This window comes from Hylobates moloch, unplaced genomic scaffold, assembly GCF_009828535.3.
Source record: "Hylobates moloch isolate HMO894 unplaced genomic scaffold, HMol_V3 SCAFFOLD_18, whole genome shotgun sequence".
NCBI classification, from domain to species: Eukaryota; Metazoa; Chordata; class Mammalia; order Primates; family Hylobatidae; genus Hylobates; species Hylobates moloch.
The window spans coordinates 80452822-80478829 of NW_026652293.1; the positions used below are offsets into that span (position 1 = coordinate 80452822).

At 52.1% G+C, this 26008-nt stretch overlaps 2 protein-coding genes across 7 annotated transcripts; one reads left to right on the top strand and one right to left on the bottom strand.

Annotated features, from left to right (window-relative positions):
- Positions 1-3904: 3904 nt before the first annotated feature.
- On the top strand, positions 3905-15332 carry ZNF672 (zinc finger protein 672). 3 transcript variants are annotated; one of them, XM_032137639.3, is made up of 4 exons: positions 3905-4232; positions 10060-10213; positions 11148-11245; positions 12636-15332. In XM_032137639.3, the coding sequence occupies exon 4, from the start codon at positions 12860-12862 to the stop codon at positions 14216-14218; it is 1359 nt and encodes a 452-aa protein (XP_031993530.1). In that variant the 5' UTR covers positions 3905-4232; positions 10060-10213; positions 11148-11245; positions 12636-12859; the 3' UTR covers positions 14219-15332. The 3 variants fall into 3 exon arrangements, with proteins under 3 accessions (XP_031993530.1, XP_031993531.1, XP_031993533.1); XM_032137640.3 differs by having other exon boundaries at positions 3919-4237; positions 12636-14404; XM_032137642.3 differs by lacking the exon at positions 3905-4232 and adding an exon at positions 4613-4747 and having other exon boundaries at positions 12636-14404.
- A 124-nt stretch (positions 15333-15456) lies between these two features.
- On the bottom strand, positions 15457-24685 carry ZNF692 (zinc finger protein 692). Of its 4 annotated transcripts, XM_032137638.2 has the most exons (13): positions 24494-24664; positions 23713-23903; positions 23410-23441; positions 22816-23079; positions 22102-22150; positions 21876-22010; positions 21329-21550; positions 21162-21239; positions 20984-21062; positions 19522-19636; positions 16445-16530; positions 16264-16363; positions 15915-16099 (listed from the first exon to the last, which is right to left on the bottom strand). In XM_032137638.2, exons 2-13 carry the CDS (start codon positions 23889-23891, stop codon positions 16056-16058), a joined length of 1383 nt encoding a protein of 460 aa, XP_031993529.1. In that variant the 5' UTR covers positions 23892-23903; positions 24494-24664; the 3' UTR covers positions 15915-16055. The 4 variants fall into 4 exon arrangements, with proteins under 4 accessions (XP_031993527.1, XP_031993528.1, XP_031993526.1 ...); XM_032137636.2 differs by lacking the exon at positions 16445-16530 and having other exon boundaries at positions 15457-16099; positions 24591-24685; XM_032137637.2 differs by lacking the exon at positions 16445-16530 and having other exon boundaries at positions 15457-16099; positions 21329-21547; positions 24494-24663.
- Positions 24686-26008: the final 1323 nt, after the last annotated feature.

The window sequence follows — 26008 nt, forward strand, 5'->3', positions numbered from 1 at the left end:
TTGACTTACTTCAGCATTGGACATTGTCCACCACTTCCTCACATGGGAATCTAAAACCTGACCGTGTCCTGACCTTCTTCCTCCCCAAAGCCTTTACTGGCTTCCCCTTCTGCAGCTGCTTCCTTTTGGAGGCTGGTGCTCTAGGTACGGTGCCTTCAGCCCCTACTAATCCACCTATAGCCTCTTAGAAATGTCATCCACGCCCACGGCTTCACGTATTCATCTCTAACTTCCTAGTCTTTACAAATCCTGATACACCATGGCTCCTCCTCTTCTCACTGAGGGAGGCCTACACCCTTGGGTATGGGATAGATTCCATACTGTAAAGGAACATAATTTATTCATCTCTGTATTTCTATTACCCACCCAGGTGCAGACTTAGTGGGTCCTCAATAAAAGCTTGTGGAAAGGATAAATTCCTTGATTTAGCCCAAAACTTGTTTGCATTTCCTCTTCCAATACCTTCACCCACTCTACCTTCTTGAATTCCTGTCCCACCCCACTCAGCATCTTCCACAGGATTCTGAGCCTCCTTGACTCACTCAGTCTGGATTGAGTGCATGCTCACTCCCTTCCTGTTCATCTAATCCCTCTGCCTGACCCAGTCCCATCACTTACATTGCAGAAATCTGCCAGTGGGGGTGTGTGGTGGAAGGTGAAAATCATTGTCACCTCCATCCACAGATCCCTATACAAAATCTTGGCTACATGCTGAGCCAATGAAGTTTACTGATGACCTATTGCAGAATTACCCTATTCTTCCTGTTGTACCTTTATACCACTTTGTACTTTGCACATGATGGGATGGCAAGGTCTGTGGGCCGGGATGGGGGGTGGGGGTGCCCTCCTTCAGCATGTCCTCAAAGGACTCAATCTCCATTTTGTCTCCAATACTCAGCCCATTTCTTTGCACATAGCAGGTGTTCAGAAATGTGCATCCAGCCTCTGACTGACTCTGCCCTCAAGCTTATAATTTAGTAGGAGAAATAAAGTATCCACATTATTCTGAAGTACATGGTGGCCAGGCATGGTGGCTCTTGCCTGTAATCCTAGCACTTTTGGAGGCCGAACACAGCAGATCACTTGAGGCCAGGAGTTCAAGACAAGCCTGGGCAACATGGTGAAACCCCATGTCTACTAAAATTACAAAAATTAGCCAGGCATGTTGATGCGTGCCTGTAGTCCCAGCTCTTTGGGAGGCTGACACACAAGAATCACTTGAACCTGGGAAGAGGCTTCAGTGGGCCGAGATCATGCCACTGCACTCCAGCCTGCGTGACAGAGCAAGACTCTATCTTAAAGTACATGGTAAAGGATGTAAATAACAGAGAAAGTGTCTTAAGTGTCTTGTGGCTTGCAAAGACAATAAATACTTAGGGAATTTCTGGATGAACAATACTAGTGGTCTTCAGAAAGAAGATACAGTTTTCACTTTGAGAGTGGGTTGGTCTTTGAACAGAAGCCTGAAGGATAAGTAGGACTTTGGCAGACAAGAAAAAGTGGAGGAACAGGAGAAGTGTATGCCAAGCTGAGAGAAATGTAGAGGGTAGATGGGGAGTGATCCGGTTTAATGGAGAGTTTAAGAGAACAGACTGGAGAGACAGGTTGGAATAGGTGAAAGAGGGTCTTGAATATTACGCCAGAAGCGTAAACTTCATTTGGTGATTGTACAGACTTTTTTGACTGTTACTGAGCAGGAATGTGATGCAAGCAGAACTTTGGGGAGATTAATCTAGTAGGTTCACAGCTGTTATCTCCAACGTCTAGAATACTACCTGGCATATAGTAGACCTTCCATAAACATTTTGAATATTTACAGAACCACATTAAGAGTTGTCATTTATTGATGTAGATGTGTACAGAAATAAAACTATTTGGATGTGATATTTTTAGTTGACAAATATACACATAACTTCATTCTTGACCTTTCTTTCACTACCCTCCATCTTCCTGTTACAATTAGCATCCCCCACTGTGATGACTTCCATAACATAGGAAACCTAAATCCAGCTTCCTGTTCTTTCCCCCCATTGTTTGTGTTTTTCCCTCCAAAGCTACACAGAAGAAAGTCATCTAATCCAGTCCTCTTTCACATGAAAGTTTGTTAGAATTTGTGTACAGTCATTATGTGCACAAAAAAATGTTTCTAGGTTAAATATCCCCAGCCCCTTTAATTATGTGACCATCCTAGTCACCATCCTCTTCATGTCTCTAGGACTAGCCAAGTGTGTCAGTGTCCTTAAAAACATGACATCAAGCCGGGCGCGGTGGCTCAAGCCTGTAATCCCAGCACTTTGGGAGGCTGAGGCGGGCGGATCACGAGGTCAGGAGATCGAGACCATCCTGGCTAACACGGTGAAACCCCGTCTCTACTAAAAACACAAAAAATTAGCCGGGCGTGTTGGCGGGCGCCTGTATTCCCAGCTACTCGGGAGGCTGAGGCAGGAGAATGGCGTGAACCCAGGAGGTGGAGGTTGCGGTGAGCCGAGATCGCGCCACTGCACTCCAGCCTGGGGGACAGAGAAAGACTCCGTCTCAAAATAAAAACATGACATCAATACTGAGCAATGACTCCAGAAATGTCTAAATTAGTATATTTCTCTGGCTTAAAGACTCTGGAAATATCCTCAACTAATCATTCTCTATATAATACTACCTTATCTGTGTATGATTCTTTACAATAAAAATATACATACTTAAAGCGCATTCTCCATGTCTCTCTCAATGTTATCCCTTCCTGGTTCAGGCCCTGATCACTCCAGACCTGCATCCTGTGTCTTGCTTTTCAGCTTTCTTGCCTGCTGCTACCAGATCTGTCTTCCTTAATCCGTGTTGTCATATGCAGGTCAGCAAACACTCACTGATCATCTGTGGCGTGCTGGCCCTGTGCTCATGCTTCAAGGCATCAATTGTTCATGAGTAGGACAAGGCCTGTCCCTTAAGCTATGGGGGAACAGTATTCATCTGACTATAACAACATGCGGGAGGTTGCGCTGCAGCATGGATATGTCCCCAGGACTGAGGACAGAGAAGGGTATTCTAGCATAGGTTTATGGAGATGGCATTCGACTAAGCTTTTACAAATTAAAACAGAGAAGAGTGTAAGAGTTTTCCAGGCCAAGCATGGCAGGTCTAAGTACACTAATTAGGGGACCCCCTGAGCAGAGCTCAGAAGAGTGGTACTAAGTGACCTCCAAAGGAAGATTAGAGCAGTGAAGAAGGACGTTGAGGGCCATCCCTGGGCGTCTGTTCTGACGATATAGGCACACTAAAGGATGGCCAGGCCCCCAAAATGCATTTCCGGAAAACAATACTAGTAGCATTTCCTAGTAGAAGACATTAGGGTCAACATTTGGACAGGCAGTTCACCCAGGAAGTTCATGGAGAGGCAGCTGGCAAGCCGACCAGGAGTAACCCCTATCCCTGGCATCGCGACTTTGGGCGTATCATTAACTTGTGGGGTCCTCACCTAAAATACAGGATAAATGCTCATATTTCCCCTGACAGGGTTGTGGTGAGGATTGAGATATAATAGGTATTCAGTCTGGCCTCACTTATAAGAAGGCGCTAACTTAACTACGGGGATGGCTGCCGCGGCCCTGTCCGCGCCGGGCACCGTCTACCGCGCCGGCAGCACCGAAGGGTACACCTGCCTGTGTCCCGCCAGCGGCCGCGGGAGGAGCTGCCAGAAGACTAGACTGTGGACCGCCCAGCTCCCGGGACTCCGCGGCTGGGGGCTGACGCGCGCGCAGGGCTCGGCGCCCTTTGCTCTGATTGGGCGGGACGAGGCCCAGGGGTGGGCCGACAGACAAAGCGGCAGGCAGGAATTGGTTAAGCCCGGAGAGAGGGCGGGGCCTTGGCCCGCGCGGGAGGCGGGAGTGGAGTTCCCCGGGGTTTCTCTCTTAGCCCCGCCTCCTTCCCGGTTCCAGCTGGGGCCCGAGAGGCTGAGTGGTCCGTACGCTGCTCGCTGGCCTCCCAGTCTCCCCAGCAACCGATGACACTGCCCGCGCGAGACTGACCACTAGCCGACGCGGGCGAGAGGGACTGGAGCGTGACCTCCCCATCCCGAGGGGCCGGACGCTCGGACGCCTCCCCGCTTCCCCTACTCGGAGGCCGCGCGCGCCGTTAGCCCGTTCCTCGCTCCCCGGCCCCAGTCCCGCAGTCCGGGAGGCGGGGGTCGGCAGCTGGCTGAGTGGGAACCGCGCGGTGTCTGAGGAGCCAGTCGGCGACCGGTGAGGTGACTGAAGGGCAGGGGAGGGCAAGGGTGGCGCGGGGCAGCCGTCCTCAGCTGTGGCTAGTCTTCTCCCATCTGCCTCGGGCGACTGGTGTCTGCGGCGGTCGCCAGCGCCGCCCGGGCTACGAGTGACGCGGAGATACTGCGGGGCGAGCGATTGGCCGGACACGTCCGCGCGGCCTGCTCCTCCCAGGCCTTCCCCTCAGCCTCTCCTCCCTGGTCCTCCCCGGGTGACCTTTTTGGGGCTGGCGTCACCACGACAAACATCGCCAGGCTGAGCCGGCTTAAGGGGGCAATGGCCGCCACCGGGTTCTGGCAGCGTTAAACGCTCCCCACTACGTTTTTGGTGCCCGGTCTCGCCCTCCAAGTCGGCTGGCGCCGCGGGTAAGGGGCGCTCGGGGTTGGGAAGGGGCTCGCGCAAAGAAAGTTTGCCCAGCAACTTGTGACGCGCGCCGACCGAGGCGCCCCAGGATTAGCTGCGCTGCTGTGGGTCACAGAAAGCGACCTGTTCAGGTGCGGTGTTCCGCATTCGGCGAATAGTTGTGCTCTGCTCTTAAGTACCAGGCACCAAGTCCCCAAATGAGTAGCCAGCTTCCCTTCTTTCATCTTGGAGCCCACACTTCGCGCAAGTGGAGCTATGGAAGGCCCATGCTGTGCTGCTCTAATCATGTGAGGGATTCTTAGGGGTTGAGGGGGAAGGACTGAAAAGGGCTGCAGACCGTTTAGGATGCCTGGAGTGGAGACAGGAGTTAAGCCCCTTACTCAGAGTCCATCTTAAGAACTGTCCAGGGCCGGGCACAGTGGCTCATGCCTGTTATCCTAGCACTTTGGGAGGCCAAAGTGGGAGGCTCTCTTGAGCTCGGGAGTTCAAGACCAGCCTGGGCGACATGGTGAGAACCCTCGTCTCTACAAAAATAATAATAATAATAATAATTAGCCGGGTGTGGTAGCACCTGCTCATAGTCCCAGCTCCGCAGGAGGCTGAGGCTGGAGGGTTGCTTGAGTCCAGGAGGGCGAGGCTGCAGTGAGACAGTGATCAAATCACTGCATTCCAAGCTGGGTGACAGCAAGACCCTGTCTCAAAAAACAAACAAACAACAACAACAAGAAGGACTGTCCTAGGGAGAGTAAATCCTAAGTACCGGGCAACCGCAATTCTCAGTGTTAGCAATTTTTTTTTTTTTTTTTTGAAACGGAGTCTTGCTCTGTTGTCCAGGCTGGAGTACAGTGGCGCAATCTCGGCTCGCTGCAACCTCCGCCTCCTGGGCTCAAGTGATCCTCCCACCTCACCCTCTCCAGTAGCTGAGACTACAGACGGGCGCCACCACACCCGGCTGTTTTTTGTATTTTTCGTAGAGACGGGGTTTCCCTATGTTGGCCAGCCTGGTCTCGAGCTCCCGACCTCAAGTGATCTGCCCGTTTGGGTCTCCCAAAGTGCTGGGATTACAGACGTGAGCCACCATGCCCAGCAAGATTTAGCAATATTTGGACCTTTCCATATGAAACACCGTAATAATAGCTTTTTTTAAATTTATTTTTTGAGATGGAGTCTCACTCTGTCGCCCAGGCTGGAGTACAGTGGCACGGTCTCGGCTCACTGCAACCTCTGCTTCTCCAGTTCAAGCGATTCTCCTGCCTCAGCCTCCCGAGTTAGCCGGTACTACAGGCGCGTGCCACCATGCCTGGCTAATATTTTGTATTGTTAGTAGAGACGGGGTTTCACCATGTTGGCCAGGCTGGTCTCGAACTCCTGACCTCAGGTGATCTGCTCACCCCAGCCTCCCAAAGTGCTAGGATTACAGGCATGAGCCACCATGCCTGGCCAACTTTCTTTACTAAAGTCCCAGCCAGGAGGATCAGACACTCCAAGTCTACTGTCTTAAGATCAGACAACTAGTAATGGGAGGAACCAGAATTTGGATGCCTGCCTCTCTGGTTCTGCTACACAGGTTGCAGGCTCAACTAGTAAACCAAAGCAGAATATTTGTATGTGCAGTGTGCAGTGCTGTGGAGGATATGATGACTGTAGTCAGAGTATTTGTATGTGCAGTGGGTAGTGCTGTGGAGGATATGATGACTGTAGTCAGAGTATTTGTAAATGCAGTGGGTAGTGCTGTGGAGGATACGATGACTGTAGTGAGGGTATTTGTATGTGCAGTGGGCAGTGCTGTGGAGGATACGATGACTAGTCAGGGTATTTGTATATGCAGTGGGTAGTGCTGTGCAGGATATGATGACTGTAGTCAGGGTATTTGTATGTGCAGTGGGCAGTGCTGTGGAGGGTACAATGACTGTAGTCAGGGTATTTGTATATGCAGTGGGCAGTGCTGTGGAGGATACGATGACTAGTCAGGGTATTTGTATATGCAGTGGGCAGTGCTATGGAGGATATGATGACTGTACTCAGGGTATTTGTATGTGCAGTGGGTAGTGCTGTGGAGGGTACAATGACTGTAGTCAGGGTATTTGTATATGCAGTGGGCAGTGCTGTGAAGGATATGATGACTATAGTCAGAGTATTTGTGCAGTGGGCAGTGCCGTGGAGGGTACGATGACTGTAGTCAGAGTATTTGTATGTGCAGTAGGTAGTGCTATGGAGGATATGATGACTGTAGTCAGAGTATTTGTATGTGCAGTGGGTAGTGCTATGGAGGATATGATGACTGTAGTCAGGCCCTTTCCTCCAGGGACCTAACATTTGGGAAAATTGGATTCCAGACTAATACATCACTTTTAAAAAGCACTGAGTATCTTCTGTGTGCCCAAGTCCTTGCTAGGCCCAGGGAAGGTGCAAAAGACCTTATAGTCCATTTTCTCTGATCTGGGATGCTCTGGCCACTCTGGGCTTCAGTGTTGCCTGTGTCTCAAAAGGACAGGACAAGCTCCCACTATGTATGTTCTCTCCTTGTCTACATCCATACCTTCTTCATACTTCCCAGATTTCACAGGAAAATCTTTGTGAAACCAAAACTTTCAAAAGAATGTATTTGGGCTCGGCATGGTGGCTCACACCTGTAATGCCAGCACTTTGGGAGGCTGAAGCAGGAGGATCAACTGAGGCCAGGAGTTCAAGACCAGCCTGGGCAACATGGCAAAACCCTGTGTCTACTAAAAATACAAAAATTAGCTGTGGTAGCTGGAGCCTGTAATCCCAGCTGCTTGGGAGGCTGAAGCACAAGAATCGCTTGAACCTCAGAGTCAGAGGTTGCAGTGAGCCGAGATCACACTGAGATGGCACCACTGCACTTTAGCCTGGGAGACACAGTGAGACTCTGCCTCCAAAATAGAAAGAATGTGTTGGCTCATGATCAGACTTGAGCACTTGGGCTGAGAGCGAACTGTCATTCCTATTTCCACCAGCTCCTTAGATATAGACTGAATCTGAAGCTGGAAGGAGCAACTTCTTTTGAAGTATTGGATTTTGTTTCTTTATGGGGGAAGGAAGCAAGGAGTGGCAATTCTGGTGCTCTAAATTCCATTCCCCATCCGCACCTCCTAGAATAGGGCTTAAATCTGTCCAGAGTGGACAGGAATCCCCGCTTCTTGTTACATTCACTGATTAATATACGCTCCTTCCAGCTTCAGATTCAGTCTGACATGTCTAAGGAGCTGGTGGAAACAGGAATAACAGTTCGCTCCTACCCCAAGTGCCTAAGTCTGATCATGATCCAAATACATTCTTTTGAAAGTTTTGGTTTCACAAAGATTTTCCTGTGAAATCTGGGGAGTGTAGAGAAGGTATGGATGTGAACACGGAGAGAACATAGATAGTGGGAGTTTATCCTGTCCCTTTGAGACATGGGCAACACTGAAGCCCAGAGTGGCCAGAGCACCTCAGATCAGGGAGAATAAAGCTGAGCAATGAGTAGGAGGGAGGTGTGGGGTCAGGGGGAGCCTCTCTGAGAAAGGGTAGAGAGTCCTGAATGAAGGAGTGAGAGAGCTTTGCTGGCAGAAGGAACTGTAAGTGGCAAGGCCCCAAAACTGCCTCCTGAAGGCCAGGGAAACTTCTACTCCATACCCTATCTAGATTGGGGAATGGATAGTTTGCTTCTATCTCATCTGGATTTCAGGGCAGTCTAGGGGTACCACAGAATCCTGGAGACAGCAGCATCACTCGATCCTGAGGGGTAAGAATACAAGGAGAAGCCAGCAGAAGAATCACCTCTCCTGATGCAGCTACAACTCCCACCCTCCCACCGCCAGTTCCTGCCCCTCTTCTCATGGAGACTATTCCATTCCTGGGTCAGGGCCCAAGATTAACACAGAGCATTCCCTGGGGCCCCAAGTGCTGGTTCTTGGGGTTGGCATTTTACCCCCTTGTCCCCTGGCTGCCTGGTGCTCACCTGTGAATTTCACAGCCAGGTCTGTCCCTGCTGCTCACTGAGCTGCTGCAAGCCTCCTGGGGCCTTTAGGAAGGGGCGGGGCTGCCCTAGGGAGACTGAGAGATGGGCTACATGGCCTGCTGACTTAGTCCTGTCCCCAGACCCACCTGCACACTTGTGCTGGATGACTGGACAAGCCTGTATAGGAAGCCCAGGTCACATGGGGGTTACTAATAACACCCACCTCAAAGGACTACTGGGAGGACGAAAGGGAAACACATGTACAAACATGTGAGAGTTCTTGTGTGTTAATACCAGTAACAGCTGGTATGGTTTCACCTTCTGAGAGTCACAGTGAGAGAAGGTTTTGCGTAAGTCACAACCCCAGGTCCCTACCGGGTCTAGGTGTCCAGTTTCCAAAACAGCAGGTGGACTTTTCTGGAGAGGGCGGCTAGGAACTAGGGCCTTGGAAAATGAGGGGAACAGCTCTCCTCTGGGCTCACTGAAGCTCTGAAGGTCAGACAGGGTCAGTGACCTTTTCTCAACTAAAGCCCTCTAAGGACTGAGGTGGGCCAGCCTCCCTTCAAATGTTCCAGGATTTGGAAAGGCCATTTGGATAAGCACTATTCAATAAAAATAAAATATAAGCCACATTTATAATCTTAAATTTTCTTTAAAAATGGGTAAAATATATTGTGATAGATATATTTCATTTAACCTAATATATCCAAAAATATTTCAACAAATAATCAATGCTAAACATTATTAATGACGTATTTTGCATTCTTTTTTAACACTAAGTCTTTGAAATGAGGAGAGTATTTGGCTCTTACAAATCAACTCAGTTTGAACCAGCCATGTTTCAAGTGCTCACCACATGTGGCTCTGGGCCACTGTAGTAGACAGCATAGCAGGGAACAGTTCCCCTCAGCCCTATTCCCCGCTGCCCAGACCAGGTTTACCAACTCTGACTTCAAGATGACCACTTGTTTCTTGTGAATCATGACTTTTTGAGGTCTTTTGTCCCACCCCAGAAATGCTGGCATGGCAGAACAGATAACCAGGGAAGAAAAATCTTTATTCTGATTGAAAATAAGAATTTTCAATTATTTTATTTTCAATTATTATTCAATTATTATTAAGAAACAAAATGACATATGAAACTCAGAAGTTTATCTTGCCCCTATTGTAAATATTGGTTTTTCCATTAGCTTATCTTCCTTCTTAGTACCTGTTTTGTTTCGGTTTTTTTAGTTACATGTATAGTATTTGTTTTAAATGCTTGAAAGGTACTTACATACTTTATTCAACAATGAGAATTTTCACCAATTCAGACGTAATTTCCCCCTTCCCTCTTTCCAAACTTTCCTGTACTTTTTTTCCAAAGTGAAAGAAATTTGGTGGTATAACAACTTTAAAACTCACATTCAATCAGGAGAGTGGGGATTAGGATGATCTAGAAGTCAGTCTTTTTTTTTGGCACAGTAATAATTTTTCTTTCAGGTTTCCACTTCAGTCGTGACCCTTTTGCCTGTGGGATGAGCTCCAGCATGGGGTGAGGTATAGAAGAGAGACTTGAAGAGCCTGCCTTGGGATTCAAGCGCCAAACCTGTACCCTAGCAAGTGTCTTACTCCACATCCATAATGGAAGGAAATGGTATTGTTGTTTATATGCCGTTTAAGTGTGCATGTTGGGATTTGTGCATTTGCCGTCCTTGGGCATGTGCCCTGGGAGGCAGTGGCCTGGGAGAAGGTGGGCTCCTAGAAACATGGTTTGAGAGGTACCATGGTCTCCAGATACCCAAGGAGGAGGCAGAGCACTCAGTGGGGCATGAGCATTGCTTTCTTTGGCATCTGGGATCAGCCACTGAGTCTCCAGGGAAGTTTTTATTTTCAGGAGGGCAAACATTCCTCTGAACTGACATCTAACTAAAATCAGCAGCCTGTGTCTGGGTTGAAAGTCCCTCTGGAGGAACCAAGGAACTCTCTCTAAAGTCTACTCCAGCCTGGGCGTGATGGCTCATGCCTGTAATCCCAGCACTTTGGGAGGCCGAAGCGGGTGGATTACCTGAGGTCAGAAGTTCAAAACCAGCCTGGCCAACATGGTGAAACCCCATCTCTACTAAAAATACAAAAATTAGCCAGACACAGTGTCACGTGCCTATAATCCCAGCTACTCAGGAGGCTGAGGCAAGGAGAATCCTTGAATCCGGGAGGCAGAGGTTGCAGTGAGCCGAGATGGAGTGACTGCTCTCTAGCCTGGGCGACAGGGCGAGACTGTCAGAAAGTCTACTCCAGCGCTCCTGCTTGCATTTTTTGTTTAAAAATCATACTAATCATACTCTTTGTATAAGATGTCTGGGATTTAAAATACTCTAGAGCTTCCCCCCACCAAAACAAAAAAGTGGAGTGGGGGTGTGGATGAAACAAGAATGGTAAAATGGGGATTGATTTGTGACACTATTCAGTTTTTTGTATTTTAAAATGTCCATTAAATAAATACCCTCCTCCAGAAAACATTTCCCTCCCTTTCTTCCCCTGCTCCGTTGTAACTCACATTTTCCCTTTTACTTCATGTCGACTGGGCACAGCACACCCTACTGCAGAGGCACAAGAGGAGGACACCCCATGCCGGCTACTCCTGCCCAGCGTAGTGGGGCAGCAGAAGCTCCAGAGCCCAGACTTGCAGGTTTGCTATTCTCACTTTACCCCCATTTGTATCCAAAACATAAGAACCCTGTCTATGGGGGTATTTTAACCAAAGTTCTGAGTATTTATGATGAACTTTCATCTGCTAAGAAGAAAGTGGCAGCTGACCATTTTGTTTGCGTCCTCTGCTGCATCTGTTGAGTGACAAGGGGCTATACTGTACTAGTAACTAGACCTAATCTCCCATAAGGCTAGAGACTGACCCGTGGCCCCTGAGAGAAGTCGTCAGTGCTGAGGCCAGGTAAGGAGGGCAGCCACATTGTGCTCTTGACTAGAGGGCATGTGAGGTTCTGTGCACATAATACAAAGGCTGACCCTGTTCCCAGACAGCTGCCCGGAGCAACCTGTCAGAAGAATTCAGGAATATCATGTGAGACAAATAGGATAATAGAGCAGATTTGGTCTCCATAAAGGAGTTTTTCTGCTACTCCAGATTCTCAGATTCCTGTGGCTGAGACAGTGAGGAAATGCTGCAGAACGTTCATAAACAATATGTTTTTCTTGATCAGATTCATCATATTCAAACCTTCACAAAAAACTTGGATATCCTGACAATTATTATAGAATGGATGCCCCTTCCTTCTCCCCAGCCTTTCCTGAAAATGGGAAAAGTGTTTCTTGGATAATGCCACCAACTTTTAATAATGTTTTTTGTGAATTATCTATGCTCCCGTTTTACCCCTTTACCGGGTCCCGAGTTGCTTTCTCAACTTTGGGGCTGTATACTGGCATGGGGTAGTGTGTTTATCAAGTGCTGTCCAAAGCCAAGGAACAGTATTTTGGGGTTTCTCAAATACCTTCCCTTGGCCAGACCCCAGCCCCTTCAGTAACTTCAGGGTCTGAGCCCTTTGCCTAGGCTGTTGCTGCTGGACCTGTTTGTGCTTCATCACATTACCCACTTTGTTCTTCCAGCCCAAGTCTGGCTGGGTTCATGTCAGTGACTCAGGAAAGCTGGGTGTTGGAGGAAGGCGTTGGTATAGTCTAAACGCAGGGGACTTCTCACTGCCCCATCCTTCCTTGGTCATTTCCTAATGCATCCCCAGACAAGGATCCCCATCTGAGGCCAGCAAACAGGCTTGGCATTCCCTTCCCTCAGAGCAGTGTTGATGGTTCCCAGGCTAAATGGAAGCTCCCCTTTGAATCCATTCGTGTTTGTTCTCCAGGACACTTGTAGTTTCCCTCCTGCCCTTCCAAGTGGTTCAAGGACACCGACTCCGTATTTCCGGGATGCCCATGGCTTTGCTTTGTCTTGGGGAAGGGAATCCTGGAGATGGACTACCTAAAGAAGTTATAACAAATAGGGAGTTCGTGTTCCCCTCTCCATTCCTTAGGAGCTGCTGCAGAGGCTCACAATGACCTTCTCCCCACAGGCTCACGGTGCAGGGTGAACCTGGCCACAGCTCACCTCTGGAACAGCCGCAGTGTCTGCCCCTTAGAGAAGAACCCTGAAATCAGACCAGTTTTTGCGGCCTCCCCCTTTCCTCTCTGTTACAGTGCCTTTTCCAGGCCTTAAGAGAAGTAAAACTTAGCTGCAGCGTCAGGAGGTGGACCCCAGAGTGTGAGTGGCACGCTTCCCTGTGAACCCGTCCTCACCATGTTTGCCACATCTGGGGCAGTGGCAGCGGGGAAGCCTTACTCGTGCAGCGAGTGTGGCAAGAGCTTCCGCTACAGCTCAGTGCTGCTGCGACATGAACGTGCTCACGGCGGTGACGGCCGCTTCCGTTGCCTAGAATGCGGTGAGCGCTGTGCACGGGCTGCTGACCTCCGAGCGCACAGGCGCACCCATGCTGGCCAGACCCTCTACATCTGCAGTGAGTGCGGACAAAGCTTCCGCCACAGCAGCCGCCTTGACCTACACTTGGGTGCACACCGGCAGCGATGCCGCACTTGCCCCTGCCGCACATGCGGCCGCCGCTTCCCGCACCTTCCGGCGCTGCTGCTACACCGGCGCCGCCAGCATCTGCCAGAGCGGCCCCGCCGCTGCCCGCTGTGCGCCCGCACCTTCCGACAGAGCGCGCTGCTCTTCCACCAGGCGCGGGCGCACCCCTCGGGGACAACCTCTGACCCTGCTGCCCCACCCCACCGCTGCGCGCAGTGCCCGCGAGCCTTCCGAAGCGGCGCCGGGCTGCGGAGTCACGCGCGCATCCACGTGTCCCGGAGCCCCATGCGACCCCGTGCCTCAGACGCCCACCAGTGTGGCGTGTGCGGCAAGTGTTTCGGCAAGAGCTCTACGCTGACGCGACACCTGCAGACGCACTCGGGGGAGAAACCCTTCAAGTGCCCGGAGTGTGGCAAGGGCTTCCTGGAGAGCGCCACGCTGGTGCGCCACCAGCGCACACACACGGGCGAGAAGCCGTACGCATGTGGCGACTGTGGACGCTGCTTCAGCGAGAGTTCCACGCTGCTGCGCCACCAGCGCAGCCATCAGGGCGAGCGGCCACACGCGTGCGCCACTTGCGGCAAGGGTTTCGGGCAGCGCTCCGACCTGGTGGTGCACCAGCGCATCCACACGGGCGAGAAGCCCTTCGCGTGCCCCGATTGCGGCCGCCGCTTCAGCGACCGCTCGGACCTCACCAAGCACCGGCGCACGCATACGGGCGAGAAGCCCTACCGCTGCGAACTGTGCGGCAAGCGGTTCACGTGCGTGTCCAATCTCAACGTGCATCGGCGCAACCATGCCGGCCACAAGCCACACAAATGCCCCGAGTGCAGCAAGGCCTTCAGCGTCGCCTCCAAGCTTGCACTGCACCGCAAGACGCACCTGGGCGAACGGCCAGCGGAGTGCGCAGAGTGCGGCAAGTGCTTCAGCCACAGCCGCTCGCTGTCGCAGCATCAGCGGGCCCACACGCGCGCCCGCACCGCTGCCGCCGTTGCCATCCAGTCCGCAGTGGGCACTACCCTCGTCTTTGAGGGGCCGGCTGAACAGGAAAAGCCAAAGTTTTCTGTGTCCTAGTTGAGGGAGGCTTGCTGAGGCTTCTCTAAAGGTGGTTGGGCAGGCACCTATATAGTATCACGGGGACAGTTGAGGCAACTCGTAGATGGAGGTTTGGGAAAAGACTATGTGGCCTCCTGCCTTTCCCGTTTCTGTTGGCAGCCCTTCACCTGGCCTTCTGCCTCGCCTCTACACCTACTACCCTGTCGGCCCTTTTGCCATCCTGTCCTCGTATAACTCGGATTCTCCCCTCAGGTGTAGGTGCAGGGAGTCAGGGAACCCTTAGACTCCCCTGTGTGCAAGAGCCCAGGTGTTGGTGTGTCCCTTTAATGCGACTGTGCTCTCTGGTGTTTCTGATTTTCCTGCCTTTGTTCTGTCTTCTCATGTCCCATCTCATTCCAGCCCGCATCTTCTCCCTTCCTGATTACTTTTGTTGTCCTGCCTCTTCAGGTAATGGTCACAGATTTGGCTGTAGTCACATGTTACCAGCCCTGTGGCTTCTTGACTCTTGGCTCACTGTTAACTCTGCTTCTGAGAAATGTGGGTATAGAGGTGGGAAAGCTCACTTCCATGAAGGATGTCTCCATGCTAGGAGCTGCCTGCACCCTGGCAGAGGTGGCCAGTCACGTGAAGGTGGGCAGGGGCCTAAGCATGGCCACACATGTCCCCAGGGCAGATCAAGGGGCCTCTCAGGACAATATTCCCCAGCCAGGTGAGGAACATTTTCACTGGGACCCAGGCCAAAACCATGTGGGTCCACAAAGCCAGGCACTGCCAAGTGGAACATGAGGTTATTTCCAAATCATGGGAGCCACCAGTAAGGAGAGGGCAGGGTGGAAAGTCCCCTGGAGCTGGTCAACAACTTTTTGCTCATGGCTAGTGAAATAAAGTTGTCTGAGTACTAGATGCCAAGCGCCCCCTTTGTCAAACCTACGGCTGCTCACCAGAGTTTGGAAGTGATCCAAGAGCAGGTCCATTCAGTTCCAAGGTCTCTTGTACCTTCCCAAGGCAGCTCAGTGATCTCGTATGGAGGACCACTTGATTCCACACTACAAGGTGAGACTTCAAGGCCTACATATTGGGTTTTCTCTGTTAATGGCAAGTACAAGATGGCTCAGGATCATATGCCTCTATTTCCACTCCAGCCAGTCGGCCAGGAGTGACCCAGCACTCTCCAGATTATCTCCGCCTGCTCTATTTGAGTGTAAGGGTGGGTGTCTTAGTCCACAGGAAAGGGCTGCAAACTGTCAAAGTGAGTCTGGAAAGGGTCAGAGGTGAGGGCCTGCAGAGAGAAACAGGGCCTGCACCTAAGCTGCATTCTGGTACATGGTTTCAAAGGGATCTAGGATTTCTGCACCTCAGGTGCCAAAACACTTGCTCTGCCCACACATGCCTGCATAAAATACTGTTTATTTTGTCCCTTAGGAAGACTAAAGTAGTCCAGCTCCCCTACAGCCCAGTCTTGCCCCCACCCTGCACTCTGTCACCTTAGTTCCTGGGGACCAATCATCTGGCGTTCTCAAGCAGACCCTCTCCTCATTGCTCCTTTTCAGTCCCTGGAGTCTGGCTCCCCAAAGCCAAAGCTGGAGGAGAGCTCATTGCTGAGGAAGCAGGGTTGGAGCCTGAGGAGATGCAGAGGGCCTGGGCCCCTCGCTGGATCCCAGAGGCCCAGGGGCAGAGATGCTGGGACAGGGCTCTAGGGGACCACTGGGTGACTCTTGAGGGGCTAGGAGCAGGGCTGGGTGACTTTTGCTACGGTGGGCTGCAACACTGTCTGGCTTCTCAAAGCGCTTGCCGCAGAATTCACAGGGGAAGCGCAAGGCAGCCACCGTCTCTGCATGCTTGCGCTGGTGCCAGTTCAGGGAAGCCTTCTGGCGGCAGGTGAACCCACATATCTCACACCTGGAGTCAGGAACAGAGGAGAGTAGGAACAGGCCTCAGGCCATCATGACTTCCCTAGGGGGTTCCTCCTGCTCCCCACTGCCTAGGTGTCCTATATGCCTAGCTTCCAGACTCCACCTCCTCTCTTCTGGCCCCTGGCCCTCAGACCCCACCCCAGCACTCACTGCAGGGGTTTTTCTCCAGTGTGGATACGTCTGTGGATGACAAGGTTGCTGCTTGTGCGGAAAGACCGGGCGCAGAACTCACAGATGTAGTCCCGGGTGTCTGCAGGCATATGAGGGACACTCCAGCATCTGCCCCCACCCTGTGGCCCCTCCTTGGCCCACCCCACCCACTGTCCCTCACCGGAGTGCACCAGTATTGGAATTCAGGAGGCTCAGGTTCTAAGTAGTTGTTATCCAAATCATGGAGCCCGTCTGGACCTCCCTTACCTGATGGGTCATGACAACCAAGTAAGATATGAACCCAGCTAAAAGACATTATTGTTCACCCCAGCCCCCTCCCGCCAATCCCACTCAAACCAATGAACTCCCGATGCAGGTGCACCACCCCACCTCAGCCTCTAGGCTGGTTCTTTCTCAAAGGAGACACATGGAATGGAGAGCTGGGTCCTTATGTATGAATTGAAGGCACTGGGCAGCAGCCAAGCAGAAGCTTGGAGTCAGCGATGGGAATTAGGATTGAAGCTCAAGGCCCAAGGACAGACCCTGGCACCTGGAATCATCTACCACCTATTCAGGCTTGCATATCCCACCTGTCCCAGACCCTAGCAGTGCCCTGTGGAACCACCTGTCTGCAGGCAGCCAGTCCCCTCTCCTCTTTTTCCCTGAGCCTGCACTCCCTGCTTGTTCCAATAGTACCTGCCTGTTGCCCACGGTCACTGTGTTGCCAGCAGCTCTCACAGGCTACTGTGGTTTCTCTAACCCACCAAACCCCAGGGTCTACAGTAGAAAAGGTGTCTTTGCTTTTCATGGTGCCCTTTAGACCACCTCTAACATCCCCACCTCTGCGAAGACCCCACCATCAGACCACACGAACACACACCTGCAGCCTCCTCCTTTGGCCCCATCACTCCCTCTCCATCCACACAACTAGGTTCAGCCCCTCTACTCCTGTCAGCCACTATTCCTGCTGTCAGTCAGCACTCCAGCCCTCTGTTCCCTGACCTCACTGACCTCATCGCCCACCCTCCTCAGCCACCAGTCTCAGGTCACACCCATGCACTGCACCACTTCAGAAATTGCTATTTCTTCTGAGATACAGTGGGTTAGGAGGAGAAAAAAAGAAATGGTGATTTCAAACATCCTGGTTCGTGCCAGGGCCTCCTACCTTGTCCTCTTGCTATGATAATCCCATGATTCCAGGCCAGTCTGCTGGCCCCACCATCTTGCCTCTGAGCCCCTTCCCTGCTCAGCTGCATTTCCACAGCCATCTTTGTTGCCTTCTTTCATTCACACTACCAATCTTCCGTCCCTCTCTCCGTCAACTGTACTTGCTTGGTTAAAGCCCAACTCGGGACAGACACAACTTTTGGTCTGCTCCAGCCCTGCACGTGTGTACTGTAGGGGGCACAATCTGCCTCTTGGCCACTCTTCATCTAAAACCACAAGTCTTAAGGCCCCCTTCTTGCCCTACTGTGTCTGCATTTCCCTCATCAGTTCACTTTTCCAACTTTTTAGAAATACAGAAGACATTTCACACCACCACCTTTCTCCACCAGCCTCCAACACCCCCAGCCTACCAGCCTTATTCAGCAGTGCTCGTTTCTAAAGTCGCCAAGAAACTAGAACACCCACATCTTCTGCCCACCAAATCCACTATTCAACTTGCATCTGTGCCTATGTAAACAACCGCTCAAACTGTTCCCCCCTGGCAGCCCTCCACTGTGCCCCTCAAGACCGACCCCTTCTCACTTGAGGTCCCCCACCCCACTCCAGCATCAGCAGCAAGCCTTTCTCTGTGGAATCATTCCCATCTCCGTGCCCTGAGCCCACAGCCTTCCAGCTAAGACTCCATTTCTCTGCCTGTCTTCACAGAAAAACAGAGTTGTCCATACTTGCTGTCTCCACTCTGCCTTGAATGCACTCCGTTCTGGCTATCCCCACAGCTCCACTGCCCCTCTTGTCAGTTCCATCTTGTCACCTGGTGGCTTCACCACTGCCACATCTGGTCGCCTGTTCTCAGCTCACATTTGGCCTGTCGCACTGGCAATCATCCCCCCTTCCTCCCTGGAGCATTTTCTATACTCAGTTCCTCAAATACCACTCTCTTCATCTTCCTCACTACTCACCTGGCCTGCCCTCTGATGGCTAGAGTGCCATGACACTCACTTCCTCTATGTAGGGACACTCTGGCCTCATGGCTCTAAATACCACCCATATGCTCATGACCCACACATTTATATTTATATTTTTGCCTGACATCTCCCCTGATCTCCACATTCACATCTCCTGGATGTTTAATTAGCATGTCTCAAATCAAATTTCCCTTCCCAAGCCCATTTCTCCTTTGTTTTCAGAAAGATCACATCACCTGCTGCCCAGTTGCTGAGGCTGGAATTCTCCAAGTTACCCAACTCCTCCCTGTCCACTTGACTGTAGCCAACCCATCCTTCCCACAGCAGCCCACTTGGCTCCGTCTGCACACACACTGGCCTCCATCCATTCCTCACTGACTCAGCTGCTACCAGCAAATCCAGGCACCACCTTGCCCTCTTGCGCGTCTCTGCAGTCATCTCACAGTTGAGTGCCTGGTTCTGCTCATCTGAGGTCCCCCTGTTCACACAGCAGCCACAATGATCTTTTAAAAAGTCAGCCATGTCCCTCTGCCATTCAAGACTCTGCGATGGCACCCATCTCACTTAAAGCAGACGTCAAACTGTCCTGTGGATGGTCTCAGAGGCCTCCACCAACTATGTGACTTCTCTTCCTTTCTCAGCTCCTGACCTCTTCCCTATTCCTGGAACATGTCACCCAGATACCACCTAAGGGCCCTTCCACAGGTGCTGTCCGTAGTCTGTAAAGTACAGGTCTCCATTCCTCACTTCACTTAAGTCTTTGCTCAAAGCATCTTCTCTTTCTACAATAGCAACTCCTCCTTATGCTCTCCTCCTTTCCCTTGCCTCCACATTTCTTCATAGCCCTGTATCACTAAAGTGGATGTCTCAAGAGGGTTAGCGCTGCCTGCTCTGTTCATTGCTATACCCAGTACCCAGAACAGTTTAAAACAAGCAGGTGCTCAACACACAAGGCATACAGGATGAGGGAGAGTCATCCCTCGGAGGGAGGTGAAGAAACCTACAGAGCGGGAGGTGACAGGACCCTGTAGAGGGGGAGGTGAAGAAATCCACAGAGCCCAGGGTGACGGGACCCACAGAGGAAGGTAAAAGGTCCCACAGAGAAAGGTGGAGTTCCACCACTCACCACTGTGCAGCTTCATGTGCTCCTTCAGGTGTTTCTTAAAGTTGAAGGACTTCCCACAGGCTGGCTCTGGGCAGGAGAAGGACTTCTGGTGGATGTGCTGGTACTTTTTGTGGTGCTAGAGAAGGAAGTGGGTGGTAGGGAGAGAAGGGGCAAAAGGATAGCCGCCTTCCACAGAGAGATCAACTGAGCTGACCCAGCAAGCATGCTCCTCCGTCCCCTTCCTGGCCCCTGTGCCCCAGCAGTTCTCCCTGTCATGGCCTGCTCATTTCCTTGAGGCTCAGTCCTCACCTACACCATGAGCACCACACCCATCCCACCTGACCACTCAACTCTCCTGTCACCCAATTCTGTGCTTGACTTCCATTATCTCACCTCCTTGTCACACTCTCACCCTGCAATGTCCTGCAATGTTCCCTGTACAAAGTATCACTCTGGGTGACACCCCTGATTCACCTAATCATGAATGCACTGTCTGCTGCAGAGGGGAAAGCAGTTTGGGTAAGTATGATTATCCTATTTGATGTCAGTATTCACGTACAACAGTATCTCCCCATCTGCTTGCTTTTTAATAGTTCACCATGGGTATATATATAATATGATTTTCTTCTAAATCTGCTTTGGAAACACACACACACACACACACACACACACACACATGCACTCAACCTAGAACACTATTAAGGGTAACAGGCTCTTCAACCTTAACTCCTAAATATCAAAGTATTTCTCTTTTCACTAAGTTGGCATCCTGGCTCACTAAATTAAATTGCATGGGCTGTCCCCTTCTTTAGAATCCCATTTTTCCACAGTTAAACTTCCAGGGGCTGCTTTGATCTCCTCCATAACAGACTCCAGAATGTCTGACATGCCCTGCCGAATGCTCTTCTCAGCCTAGAGCTTCCCCATCATCCCGGGTCGTTTTCCCTTTTCACTTGATTCCTGTCATCTTCTGTGGGCGGCACTCTCCCGTCTGTCTACCCTCACCTCACCATCCCAGTGTCTGTGGCCCTCCCCAGCCTTGGTACCTGCTGTGCCAAGTGCTCTGGCAGACTGTAGGGATTGGACCCTTCCCCTTCTGTGCCTCAAATTTCTCAGGCAATGAGATTGGGGACAGGACCGTCTCCCAGCCCGTTTCACTCTAGGACTACCCTCTCAAGCCAGGATATGAGGCAGCCCAGGCATGGACTCTGAAGCCAGGCCACCAGGCTCAGAACCCTAGCACTAACACACACTAGCTGAAAAGCCTTGAGCAATGCCTAACCTTTCTGTCTGCAAAGTGGGAATAATATCAGCACCTAATCTATGGGGATATTGTGAGGACCAAAAGACTTTATACATGTCTAGTACCCTCTGCTTCCTGGTTCTGAATCCTCCCATGCCTTAAGATCCTTTTCCTCAGTTTTTCTTTTAGCCCTTTTCCCCCACCCCAGCAGCCACACAGGCCCCAACCTGTGCCCCTCACATTCAAATACTGCCGGTTGGAGAAGATCCTTCCACAGCCAGGGAAGTCACAAGGCATCAGCTCTCTTTTGGCAGCTTTCCTGAGGAGGAGAATAGAGAGGAGCAGGATGACTCCTGCCTGCCCTTCTCTGCCTCCCTCCTCTCGGCCCTCCCCAGAACCCCATCTCCCCAAGTCCTACCTAATTCTCTTGGGGCCAATCTGTGCAGTGTCCTCATCCCAGGCCGGGCTTGGAGCAGACTGGGCCTGACTCCCAGTGCTACGGGCAGCAAAGAGGGAGCAGAGGGCCTCGAGGGAGGGCCACATCCCAGGACGCCCCTGCCCTTTCTGTCTCAGCCATCAGGTTACCTGGCCAGGGCCTCAGTCTGCTGGGCCGCTTGAGGGGTCCTGCTGAGCTCTGGCTGCACCCTGACTTCTGCAGGTGGAGGAGCTCTGGAACTCAATGAGGATGCTGACAAGGACGGCACAGCAGGAGGAGTGGAGAGTGCTGCAGGGGCTGGTGGTGTCTCCCCCTCTTTAGGTGTGCAGGTGACAGGGGAAGGGAGTAGTCTGGGGGCATCAGGCTCACTACTGAAAGGAGAACAAAGAGGAAGATGGCATTAACTTTCTGGGCAGTCAGCCATCCCCTGCCCGACCCTAGCCCCTAAATTGAAAAGATCTCAAACTTGAAACAACCCTACCCCCACCCTAGGCTCCCCATTCATATCTGCTTTCAGCCCTCAATCTCCCTGCGCCTGACTTCACCCTTTTTCACCCCCTCAGTTCAAAGCCTCTAGTTTTTTTTTGCCTTCCCTCCACACTAACAAGCCCTTCCCTCTAGTCTGCAAAGCCATGAACTGCCAGGCCAGCTGCCTCCCTCTCTTGCTCTGCTCATTCTCCCTCAACCCCAACTTGCTCATCTGGGGAGGAGCTGTAGGTCCATAAGCTGGCATCACTGAGCATCTCCTCTTCATCCTCATCATCGTCCTCTTCTTCCTCACCCTCTTCCTCTCCTGGAGGTGGGAAGGTCTCTGGTGGGGGTCCCACCCTCCTGCAGGCCCAAAGAAGGCAAACCTGAGGTCCTGCTCCCTCATCCTCCCACCTATGCAATTCTGCCTTTTCCCTCCTACCCACATCCTCACCTGGGCAACCTGGCCTCTTGAGTCTTCTCGTCATGCTCAGATTCCAAATCTGTGGGACAGGGAAAGTCAAAAGAGAAGGAACTCTGGACTCACGGGATGAGGACACGTAAAGGTCTAAGGTCTGAAGTGATGGGAGACCCCTCTTTTTTTTAAATAGATACGGGGTCTCACTATGTTGCCCAGGCTGGTCTCAAACCCTGGGCTCAAGCAATCCTCTTGCCTCAGCCTCCCAGAGTGCTAGGATTATAGGCGTGAACCACCGCACCCAGGCAGAGACTCTTGAGGAGGAGGGAGCAGAGGCTATTGGAGTAGGAGGGATTGTTCTGTTTCAGAGATGATATTCACATAGTTCACAAAACTATACAATCAAAAATCTCCTTTCCAGTACTGTCCCCCATCGCCTACTTCTTCCCACAGGCAACGTGGTTTCCTATGTGCCTTCCAGAGATATGTTATACATTCGCAAGTACTTACACACACACATACACACATTCACTTTCCCCTTGTTTGTATTTTTCACCAATGATAGCATACCATACACCGTATTTTGTTTTGCTTTTCATGCCCAACAATGTATTTGATGATATATTTCTTTGTCAACATAGAGTTTTTCCATTGAAAAAGGATCATTTTTAGAGAACAGGGTTCTGAGCTACAGAAAATGGGAAACCTTTTTCCTCCCTTTTCTCCACAACTCTGCTTTTTCCAGCCTACCTGCAAGCTCCTGCCCACTTGTGGCCTCGGAACACCAACTTCTCCGGGTAGTATGTGGAAGGGAGGCTGGCTTGGGTGCCTCTGAAGGTGTAGGGCTCAAAGAGGGTCCCCAGGAGAAGGTATGGCCTGCTGAGCACTCCCACACAAGCCCCCCATCTTGGCCGCCAGGTCCCCGAAGCCCGGGCACCAGGCTGCACTCTCGGCTGTGGGCATGAGACAAGAGCACCAGATACTGCAGACCTTTTGGAGGCAAAGGCTCAGGACCTGGAGGGATGGGGGAAGCAGTCAGGCTGAACTGGGAAGTCTCCTCCTCTCACCCTGGAGAGCCATACCCAGGGAGCCCTGTTCCCTCAAACCCCAGGGCAACCTGAGCCCCAGTCCAATTTATCATTCTTCAGAACCTAGACACACTAGATCCTGAGACATTGCTCCCTTCCCCACCCAGAGGTTGCCGCCATCGAACTACCCTGTGCTCCCCAACTCACCCCACCCTTCCCAAACTCACTCAGGGCTCCCTTTGAAAGGAGGGTGTTTCTGGGTCACCCTGCGGTCCCTCTTCCCTCTGGCTCTCACCCCCTGCCATCCCCTACCTACCTGCACAGAGGACACAGCCTGAAGAAGTGTACCTGCCAGCAGGAGAAGAGGCAGGTCAGGACTCAGGTGGCCAGCCACCCTCAGCCCTGGGCACTCACACATGTAAGGGGCCAGCCCTAAGGGCCGCTATTCGCTGAGACCATGAGGAGGGGAGCAGGACCCTCGCAGGCCACAAGTCACACAGGCCGTCCTGGTAAAGTGAGAAACCTGAGGGTGGAAAAGAGCAGCAGGACAGGCCCTGGAGAGGAGGCTAGGGGCTGCTGCCTGGGTACCCTCCCCCAAGCCCTTCTCCCGGCCCCTAACCGGTCCAACAGGAACTTGGCGAGCTGCGAGTGCAGGGAGAAGCCCAGCCGCTCCTTGAGGAGGCACCACTGCTCCATGTGGCCGCCCAGGCGGATGCGGCACTTGCTGCGGCGCGCGTCCAGCTGCCGCCGCTTCTCCCGCCGCCTGCAGGACACGTCCACCGCCGGGGAGGAAGCCATGCGCACCAGAGGCTGGAGGGTGGAAAGGACGTCTTCAGCGCCCAGCCGATCTTGGGGGTCGGGGACCCGGCTCCACCTGTCGTTAGGGCCTCAGTTTCCTCATCAGTGAACTGGGGCAAAACTAAACTATTTCAACAGCAGTGGCAGGTGTGGAGCCAAACCCCGTCCTTCTATGATACAGGGTGTTGAAGCTCAGCGCTACCATGTGGGTGTCGTCGGTGGGAGGCAGGCAGACAGAAGCAGTCAGAACAAAGGCCTGCGCCCTCCAGTCCACTGAAGTGGAGCTGTGTGGGGAAGGGGCGAGAGACTTTCACGGGAAATTTCAACTGGGCTGGGGGGGTCCACACATTTCATCTTGAATAGGGCAGCGGCCTTTACTGGTTTCTAGGGGAAGGAAAGGTCGTGTCCTGGCGTGCAGCCGGGGGCGCTCTTCATAGTTGGGTCGAGTGGGGTGAGGCCGGGGTCAGAGGTCTGGAGGGACCCCCTACCCTGTCTTGGGCACCCCCACTTAATGCTGACAGTGAGTGGAGCAGACCAATCCCAATGGCAGCTCCCAGGCTGCCCAGAGCCCCCGTCGCGACCCACCCCCACCCCCGCCTTACCTGTGCGCCCCCACGCGCCCTCACCCCCACTGCGCCTGCGCCTGCGCCTCCCCGGCCTAGCGAGCAGGCCCGGAGCTGCTGGGAGACAGGGGCCCACCTCGCGCGCGCAGCGTTTCTCTTTTAAGAAGAACCGGTGCCTCTCGGTGACGGCTGCTGTAGCCCGGAACTGAGGCCCGCGCTCCAGAGGGAGGGGCGAGTCTGAGGCCGACGGCGTGCGCCTGCGCACTGGGTGCCCCGCGCAACGCCCGCCGGGAATCGTGGTCCCCCGACTCAAGTCGGCCGCGCGTGTCGCGGAGCCCCGCTGCAGTTGTGGTTGGGTGGCTTCTGTGGTGAGCGTCTGCGCTTGGTGACCAAAGGTTTGAGGGAAAGTGGAAGAGACAGGGTCAGGCCTCCTGTGCTCCAACCCCAGCCCACCCGGCCTGTCTGGGGATGTTGCCTCTTCACTTGTTCCCGTTTTGTATTCACCTTCGATTTCCCCCTCACAGCTGCCACCCGCAAACATGATGCAGAATCAGTCACTTTGAAAGCCAGCTAGAGCCCTCTGTGGACCGCAGAGTCCCACCAGCTACAGCCCACTTCTGTTACCATCAGAATTCCTCCTAAAAGTTGCCTACATTCTCTGTGGACACTCACTTCCCATCCTCTTCTCTTCAAATGGCTCTGATGGAGGTTTCCTCCCCACCCAGCCACTGCAGTGGCGCTTCACAAGGTCACTTGGGACGGTCATATTGCTACATAGTAGCTGTCAGTTCTGTCCGCCTCTCTGCCCTAGAAAGGGCGCGACTATGTAGCTCTCGTCTTCCTCATCCTTATGGCTCCCTCTACATTTTTTGGCCCCAGTTTTACTTCTGTGACTTCATACGCTCCAGGTTTTCCACCCTCCTCATTGGCTCCTTCTTTCCTTTTTTTTGGATCCATTCCCTCTGTTCTGCCAAAAGATGAAGTGTGCCCTGGTTCAGGCCTTGAACCAGATCTTCTCTCGTCTGCATATGTTCTCTTGGGTGATCTAATTAGTTCCATGGCTTGGAATACACTGATGGCTCCTAGTCTAGCCCTCTTTCAACTCCAGTCATACATCTTACTGCCCACTTGACTTACCTGTCTTAACTGAGCTAACACATGTAAAGAATTTAGGACAGTGCCTGGCATGTGGAGAGCACTGACACATGATAGCTGATATTTTCTCCAACGTAAATATGGCAAACATATAACAATAACGCCTGTACCCTCCCCCATGTCAGTAAATGATGTCATCATCCACCCACTTGCTCGGAAAAAAGGGAATCAGCCTTGATTCTTTGCCTTTTATGACACCTAAACCGTATACATCAGCAAATCTTGTTGGTCCTGTCTCCAAAAATTTATCTTAAATCCAATCACTTCTGACCCTCTCAATTGCTAAAACCCTACTCCAAGCCACTGGTATTAATTTTCTGTAATTGTTGTAACAAAATGTGTTGTGTGTTGTTTTCAGCCACAAACTTGCTCCCTTTACTCAAATTTATTTTCTCACAG

What these genes read in the sequence shown, in the direction of transcription:
- ZNF672 (XM_032137639.3), top strand. Translation starts at nt 12,860, where the DNA reads ATGTTTGCCACATCTGGGGCAGTGGCAGCGGGGAAGCCTTACTCGTGC.
- ZNF692 (XM_032137636.2), bottom strand. Translation starts at nt 23,891, where the DNA reads ATGGCTTCCTCCCCGGCGGTGGACGTGTCCTGCAGGCGGCGGGAGAAG. An exon ending in ATTGGCCCCAAGAGAATTAG is followed by an intron (nt 21,063 to 21,161) that starts GTAGGACTTGGG and finishes TCTCCTCCTCAG; the next exon opens with GAAAGCTGCCAAAAGAGAGC. An exon ending in CCAACCGGCAGTATTTGAAT is followed by an intron (nt 19,637 to 20,983) that starts GTGAGGGGCACA and finishes TTCCTTCTCTAG; the next exon opens with CACCACAAAAAGTACCAGCA.